General features: G+C 25.1%; 1 protein-coding gene across 1 annotated transcript; it reads right to left on the bottom strand.

Moving 5' to 3' along the window:
* Positions 1-1,792: 1,792 nt before the first annotated feature.
* LOC113852068 (TIR domain-containing protein-like) lies at positions 1,793-3,012 on the bottom strand. Its single transcript, XM_027482325.1, is given in 4 exon segments — positions 1,793-1,889; positions 2,063-2,460; positions 2,463-2,516; positions 2,998-3,012. Coding segments are annotated over 4 exon segments (564 nt in total).
* Between the last annotated feature and the right edge of the window lie 5,752 nt (positions 3,013-8,764).

Here is an 8,764-nt window from a genome sequence, read left to right on the forward strand (position 1 = left end):
ATGCTCATCTATGTTTGAGATCCTTTAAACCTTTTTTCATTAGTTTGTGTGATCCGTCGGTTAACATTTCAAATATTTTTGCGAACTATATTTTTAGTCTTTTAAATATATTAATTTTACTAATATATATAAATATATAAGATTAAGATCAAAATTTAATATATTTTAATTTTGAAAATCATATTTAATTTTTTATTGCATTTTTTCTTTTATTTTTAATAAAAATCGTTTGCAAATAAAATTATTATGGGATATAAATCTCTCTCTCTCTCTCTCCCCCCTATAATTTAAACTCAAAATTACATATTAAACTAAAGTTGATTAGGTTAATAGAGATAGTTTTGGAGTCTCAAAACTTGATCCTTAGATACCTTCTCATGAAAAGAAAGTTACAAATAAAAATATATAATTTTAATTAATTTATAAAATTTAACAACAAATTAATGGATTTTGAGTTAGTAACAGAATATTTTTTGGGGGTTAAAACATCAATTTTGAGATATTATCTGATGTTTAGTTTTTTTTAAGAATTAAGTTCTCAAAATAATCAGTTTTTTTTTTAAATTTTTTAAAAAGAATCTAAGAGATTATTTCAAGTAAATCACACAAATAAAAAGTACTTTTCATTATTATAATTAAATATAAATTAGATTCTATTTAAATAAAATTATCTAAAAAATCATCTTTGATTTTATATAATTTCAGATTTTTTTTTTAAAATTTTAAACTAACGGACCTTAATTTTTTTTTTTTTAATTTAGCGTTGCTATTCAATAGGAATGCACTTTGTATGAATTTTGATAAATTTCAAATTAATCAATTGCGCTTAATGATTTAAGTTAATGGTAAAAGAGATAGTATCTGCCAATTATATTTTACGACATATAAGGTATGAAATTAGCTTTCGTACATATGCAGGTTTTTATAATATTTTATGCTAGCAAACATTTCATAAGTATTTTAAATACATCTAAAATGTAATTTAAAAATATCTAAATGTAATTGATATGGATTATTTTAGTGATGATAAAAAGTAAATTAAAATATAAAATGCATATATATGTTTACGTTTCTGGATTCAATTTGAAAATCTCCAAAACAATTTAATTGATAAAATATTGCTTATTATTATTTATTACAGATTTGATATAATAACTAAGAGGATGTGTATTATAAAATAAGAAAGACACGTGATTGCGTAAAATGAGAGTTTGTATGCAACATTGTTTTAGCGAACAATTAAATATATAATGTATATGCTTGTATTAAACGTTAAACTATGAAGGGTAATGCAATGATCATATATATACAGGGTGATGATATTCCGCCACAATTATTTTTTTCACAATAGTTTTAATAATGTTAGAGAGAGATAAAAGAAAAATATAAAATAAAATTAGAAGGAAGAAGATAAAGAGAAAAATCTACACCTTCTTGAATTAACCTTCAAATTGTTACAGATGACCTATAAATCCCGAATTATGGGATAGAATAAATAAGACGCAATGTAAATTGGGTTCAAGCAAATTGCTCCCATAGAAGAAAAGAAAAAGTACAATTTGGTAAAGCACTACGAAAATAGAAGGATATGAAAAAGGGGAGAATAAAAGAATTTGGTAATACAAATGAATGGAAGCCTAAACCAATTATTAAGCTAATTCAGGCCAAAGAATCGAGTGTTGTTAAAGGGAACGCATGGTCTCTCTCATTTGGATCCCATATATGTTAATTATATACGAAAAAATAAACGAATATATATATTGCAGTTATCCAACGACGAACATTGAAGTATTCAACGTTGCTTTCTCATGTGCTTCTCTTCTTCCTCCACCTCCAGCAAGTTCACAATCACCGCATCCGAAGCATTTCTCAGCAGCTCCGACCAGTCCCTGAAAACCCATATCATCAAAATTAAAATTTTACTATAAAAACCTACGTCAACCTTAATGGTGTTTAATTACCGTGAATTAGGTAGATGAAATGTTAATTATAACTAACAAGCCTCCACCAATAAGAAATTACATAAAAAAGATTGAAAGCGAGAGAAAATGTAAATGTATACCCATTCAAAGAGTCGAAGGTTAATCCCACAGTGAGTTTAGCTTCCTCAAGTGCTAAACTAAACCTTTGAAGCTGCTGAGGGGGGCATGTTCCATTGTCCTTGACCCGAAGCTGCGAAGGTTTCACGTCGTAGAAGATAGGGACAACCCTCTTCTTGGACTCCATGAGAAGAGCGAGCTCGTGAAGACAGAAATAAGAGTCACAATAACGCGGAGAGAACACAGCAACACCAACCTTGCAACCGAGAATGGCCCTATCAATATGATCAAAAAGCCTATCACCAGGTTTCATGTTCTTGCTGTCCAAGAAACACCTTATTCTCATCCTCGTAAGTCTATCGTCCAACAACCCCGCAACGCTTCTCTTTGTGTCAATCCCACGATGATTTATGAAAACGTCGCATGCTGGGCGCGCGATTTTGCGGCACAATTTTGCTGGCAAACGCTGCATGGCTCCTTCAACAAGCTAAGTAAGTTACGTTAATCTGTTTTGGCGTTTCTACAATGAATGACTTATTCGTTTCCTACTTGAAAATATGTGTTATTTCAGTGATGTTACGGAGGTGTTTCTCTTCTTGTATAGTTGTGTTTTTAAGGTGGGGAGGGAGAGAAAACAAGATTTAAGGGACAAAGATGGGTCATTATGAAATGATATATATAGTTGTAAATTTTGGAGAAACTTAAAAGAACTAATTTTTTAAACGTTGGTTTAAATTATTTTAATGGGGGGAAGTCCGGGCAAAGGGTGGACTCAAGAAAATGCAGGGTATTTGAACGGAGAACGCATAGAACAAAAAGAGTAAAAGTGTTTGAATTTTCTGACCGTCCTGAATCCACATTTGGAACTGTACTTATCCTTCAAACACGTAAGTACGTGTCTATAGTTTATTTTTTGGGTACTTCCGTGTATCTTTACATGGAATAGGCAACACAAAACCGCTGACATGGTCATTGTTTTGCTGCAACTTTGGGGGAAATTTATAGATTGTTTCCTCGAGGTACCTCTAATGAGAAATATACTTCTTTAGCTATATCGAGGATAAATATAAATATAAAAATGAATATAAAGTTTCTATCTTGTATAACACATGCATGGGTTAAGAAGTACCAAATTTTATTGAACAATTATTGCATCGGAAATGAAAAAAAATTATTATATCATAATTCTTTTATTCTCATTAACTATGTGTTTAATTAGTGTATAAAATATAAATAAAAAATATTATGTTTTTGTGCTTTAGTAGAATATAACATTCTCGTGATGCATAGCAAAAACCCTTTAAATTATTTAGCACTTTTTGTTCGTTAACTTCCACAATAATAAAGATTTATAAAATATAATCAATTGTTTTAAATATTTTAAAATGTTATTATGTTTTCTTGTACTGATAATTTAAGTTGTTTAAGAAACTTTTATTGATTGTTGTACTTTTTAGACTACATATTTGAAAACACTAAATATGAGAAATAATATATTTTTTTATAATGATAGTTTTTCTTTAATACAAACTTGCACAATGTTAAAATAGTTAAAAATAACTAGATATTAATAAAGTGTTTAATAAGTGACATGATATTCCACCTACGTATGTGAATAAAAAGGTTAAAACGAACCATGGTAATATTCAAATTTCGATAACTTATCTAAATATTCATATTAGAAAAATTAAAAGAGTAATTTCTTATAACTTTGGATGGCTTTCTTCTAATTACACTGATTTCGTATAATAGCGTAGATACTACACTGGATAAATATTTTCCCTCCTCCAATACTGTTGAGTATAGAAGAATTTGATTAATGTTGGAATTTTCCATCTTTGAGAAATAGATGAATTAAGAAGAGCTCTAAACTATATCAATCTCAAAACGGTACGTACGTTCATCTTTTATTTCTGACTGACAATTCAATTCGTTAAACGGAAATTAACTGGCAGTTGAACCCTACTGTGGTCAAGCATTTGGAATTAAGAAATCAAGATGTATGACTCAATTGTTACTTACATTTATTGAAGTTTGAAACTCATTAGAAATACTGGTTTGATTTTGTGATCAACAACAAATTGATCATGGCAATGTACTAATTTCCTCTCTATCTTTTCGTATCTACTTGACTGCTTGGCTTTACATTCCCCCTTTGGATACATTGATCTTGTGGAAAATTTGGTTTAACGTTTTTAATTATTTTAACTTTACGCAACAATATTGAGTGGAACAAGTCGTCCACACATATGCATATGCTATATTTAAAGTCCTATAGAGTATTGTTTGAATCTTGAAATGTTAATAATAAAATACACTTAAATTATAATATATGTATATATATATATATATATATAATTTAAATACAAAATGCAAGAAATTTAAAATTTCAGGGAGAATGAAGTTTTTTTTTTTATAAAATAGAAAATAATTAATTTGAAAGAATAAGTAATTGAGATTTGAGACATACCAAGAAATTTTAGCATGAACATTTACAAAATTGAGATTTAAGAAAAATTGCACAATTTTTTTAAAAATAAAAACTAAATAATGATAAAGTCGCTTATCTTATGGAGAAAAAAAATACAATAAGAGATATTTTTATATTCAAGAATAAAAACTTAAATTTTTAATATAAGAAAAAGTGTTTAATGTTAATTGAAATATTTTGAATATTTATAAAAAGTAATAAATAAACAAAAAAAAATGTATTTTAACTGAAGAATTATTAAAGAAAAAGTATTAATTTAATTTAATTTTGAAGTTTTGAAAGATGAACACAAAAATTGAATCGGCCGTGGTTTACGTGAGAATGTAAGTGCATAAAAGTTATCATATTGTAATAAATATATAAAAATGTAAATTTAGTATATAGAAGTAACTTTTTAATTTGTCAAAGTTTTCATCATAAACTAAAAATACTTATGAAAAGGAGGTTTGAAATAATTTATATCCTAATAGTTTTTCTAATGCTTTTCTAGATATGTCCCAAACTTACTGTTCGTATATAAGATTATGCTTTTGGATACTTTGAATTACCTTTAACTAGTAATTTTTTCTACAGATATTATTAAATTAAAAAAAAATTATCAATTTTTAAATTTAATAAACTTTACGAATATTAAAATGTAGAAAATTTAATTGTTAATAATAAATATTTTATTATATTTGATAAAATTAAATTGAAGATATATCTTTAAAATTAAGAAATAAATCATAAAGAATTTCAAATATAAATTTTAAATTAAGGTTTATAAATAAATATTTAACACATAAAAAGTTAGATGATAGAATAAAAACGTTAATATAAAAAATATTCTTCTTTAATAATTAGAACTTATAAATTATATAAAGAGAGGTAAGCATTTCTAATTGGTTTGCACTATACTTTAACTTACGATTTTTTCATGTGTTATGTACTTAAATTTATTTAAATTAATAAATATATTAAAATTTAAATTGAATTAGAATTAAAAAATTATATTTAAAAATAAATCATAAATATTTAAAACAAGACAAGTCATGTGATTTAATAAGCATAAAAATAGTTCTACAAATATTATTATTTAAGAACGATAATTCATATTTATAATATAAGGATCGATTGTTTGTGAGAGAAAAAATTAAGATCACTGCAAGACAATCTTTTTAATTATATATATTAAATTTAAATTTTTATTCTTAAACAACGCTATTCATAAAAGTGACTTTGAATAAAAATATTTTATTGTTTTTACGTTATTTGGATTTTTTTGCAATGAGTATTTAAATTATTTAATTAATTTATATAATTTCTAAATATTATTTCTTCATATTAGCAAAAAAAATATTATTTCTTCATTTTAATTTTAATTTTTTTATTTTTAAATTTTGACATACCAACTATATCAAACTAAAGATATCTCTCCTTTTAAGATAAATTATATTTTAATATTATTATAATCATAATCAATCTTAAGTTGAAGATTAAATTTTTTTTATAATTTTTTTCAATTTTTTAAAAATTATATATTTAGTTTAATATTATTTAATAAAATAAAATGATTTTTTATTAATAATAAAATTATTTAATCCCATTAAGCCATTAAAATGGTATGTTGGATAGTGAGATGAATCGATTTTATAAAAAGCTAATGAAATATTTCAAGGATAAATTGAAGTTATATATACTGTTTCTACTGTGTGTATACATACCATTTTTTTAAGGCTTAAATACGTTTTCTACGAATATAGTATATTTTTTAAATAAATTTTTATATGTTTTTTTAAAATTTAGTTTATAAAATATTAAGAGTTAAGATTTAATTTTTATATTAATTTCTTTCTATAAAGTGTTGAACTAAATACGTAGAGGTAAATTCAATATTTTCATCTAACGTGTCATATATTGGTATGTTATTTAATATTTTATTATTTAAAATTAATATTTATAAATAAGTTTCTAAATATATTTTAAATATTTATAAAAAAATAATCTAAACTCAACTTCTTCTTCTGGCGCCTTTTTTTCCACACCAATTTAGATACAAAACTTCATAACCATTTCTTGAAACATTTACAGGATCAATAATTCAAAGATTAACGTAACCATCAATTAAAAATTTAATAACAGGATCAGTTGTGATATAATGCATACATATGAATAACATTCTAGAAAATTATTAAAACTTAATTGATCATTTAAGATGTTAACGATGTATATTGAATGCTTGGAGTATAAACAAAGAGCAAGGTAAAAGTAACAAACTTTAGTAGTGAATTGTAAAATAATAATAATAACAATAACAATAAACTAAACTTTGGTATTGAATTCCTCATACTTTGAGGCTTTACCGGCTATCATTCAAATTCCGGAAAAAGAACATGGAAAATGCTTTTCAATAACATTGATTTTGAAAGTTGAGAGCATTCAAGTCTTCTTCAAGTCACGTTGATTTCAGTTTACACCTTACATTGCCAAAAGAAATTCAATGCGGTAACGTTGATTCCGTATCTCATATGGATTTTAAAAATGCAATAATACTTTTCCTGATCCTCTATTTTAATAAGTAATATAAACTGTTATGTGCTTTTATGTTTATAATTTGATATTCATAAACAAATATAAATTTAAATATACTTTTAATTTTTATAAATATAATTTTAATTCTAAAAGAACTATTGATTTTAAAACTTGTAAATTTAAATTTTTTTAAAATCAATCTTTATTATCATTTTATAATGATGTGACATGCAATTAATCATACTATGTTAACAACTGTTTTAAGATGACAAACCACCTAACACTTTTAAATCATATCACATCACGAAGTAGTAATAGTAATTATTTTTAAAATTTATAAAAGTCAATCTTAACAAAAATATTTTAAGAGACTAAAACAGTCGTATTTATATAACTTCGCAAGATATTTGTGACGCTAATCTCAATTTGAGTTCATTTAGAAAATTAGAAGCTTAAAATGGATAATAATTATTATTTGATGAAAGCCATTTTGTACAGGTTTTCTGCATGATTTATTTCTATTTCTGGTTTCAACATAATTTATGTTTCGCCTTTGGGCATATTACACCTCAATTTATTACGAAAATTGAAGATAGTATTTCACTGAGGCACGTATGATTTACACAATTGAAGACATCCAATGCCATTTGTTGGGTATAAATAAACTCTGGGCATACTAACCCCAGCAAGAATAACATTAAACCTTATATGATTTCAATTTTCTCTTTTATTCTAAAAAAAAAAAAAGTGAAGTCATGGGCAATAAAAAATTTAAATAGGCCAAGAATGTTAGTTAGGAAATACAATTATTCATTGTGTTAACTATTTTGATTAGAATTTGGAGCAAATATCGGAAAACAGCTGAAGAAAGTGTCTACTTGCAAGTAGAATTTGGAGCAAATACAATTGTAGCGTCTTCATGGACTCGTTCACGCCCTTATTTTGGGTTGTTGTGTGTAAATTTGGCTCATTGTTGTTGAAATTAACTCAATTAGTTATCACTGTTCATACCATAGCCCATGAACTATCAACATTTTGAAAGCTTCAAAGGTCAAAGAGAGCGAACATTGAGAGTAAGCAAGTCAAAAGAACGGTTCCCCACGCTTTGTTTACTATTTACGGAAAACGAGTGATTAATATTTAATAATCTTACTCGTAGGAATATTTTTTAAGAAAAATGTTATTTTTAATTCTTAAAATTGAGTTTAAATACTTCAAAAATATTTATCACACCTTTATAATTTCATGCAATAAAAATTTATTACTTTTAACTCTTTAAATTTAACCTTAACATTAAAGTTAATAAAATTCTTTTTTAAATCTACCTTGAGTCCAACGGAAGAACTACTTAAGTGATTTTAATTATTTACAGCTATATATTTTGAGTTCATCCATCATAAGCTAGTTTAATTTGTAGAGTTATTTTTCAAGGACCAAGTCATAATAACCATGATAGAATTTACATACAAAACATTACTTGCTAACCAAAATAGATGTTTCGATCTAATTGGGCCATATGATTTGCACCAAATAAAAAAATGGAAAAGTGACGAGTCATCTTATTTAATGATACAAATACCATGTCAATTTATATTTGAAAGAATTTAATTTTTCTAATTGAATTGTTTAATTATATTTTATAAAACAAAGGAAAAAATAATTATTTTCAAAATAATAAAAATTACTCTTAACAAATGTTACGATATTATATTTATTTGACTTC

The sequence above is a fragment of the Abrus precatorius genome, unplaced genomic scaffold, assembly GCF_003935025.1.
Source record: "Abrus precatorius isolate BTA unplaced genomic scaffold, Abrus_2018 Scaffold10, whole genome shotgun sequence".
NCBI classification, from domain to species: Eukaryota; Viridiplantae; Streptophyta; class Magnoliopsida; order Fabales; family Fabaceae; genus Abrus; species Abrus precatorius.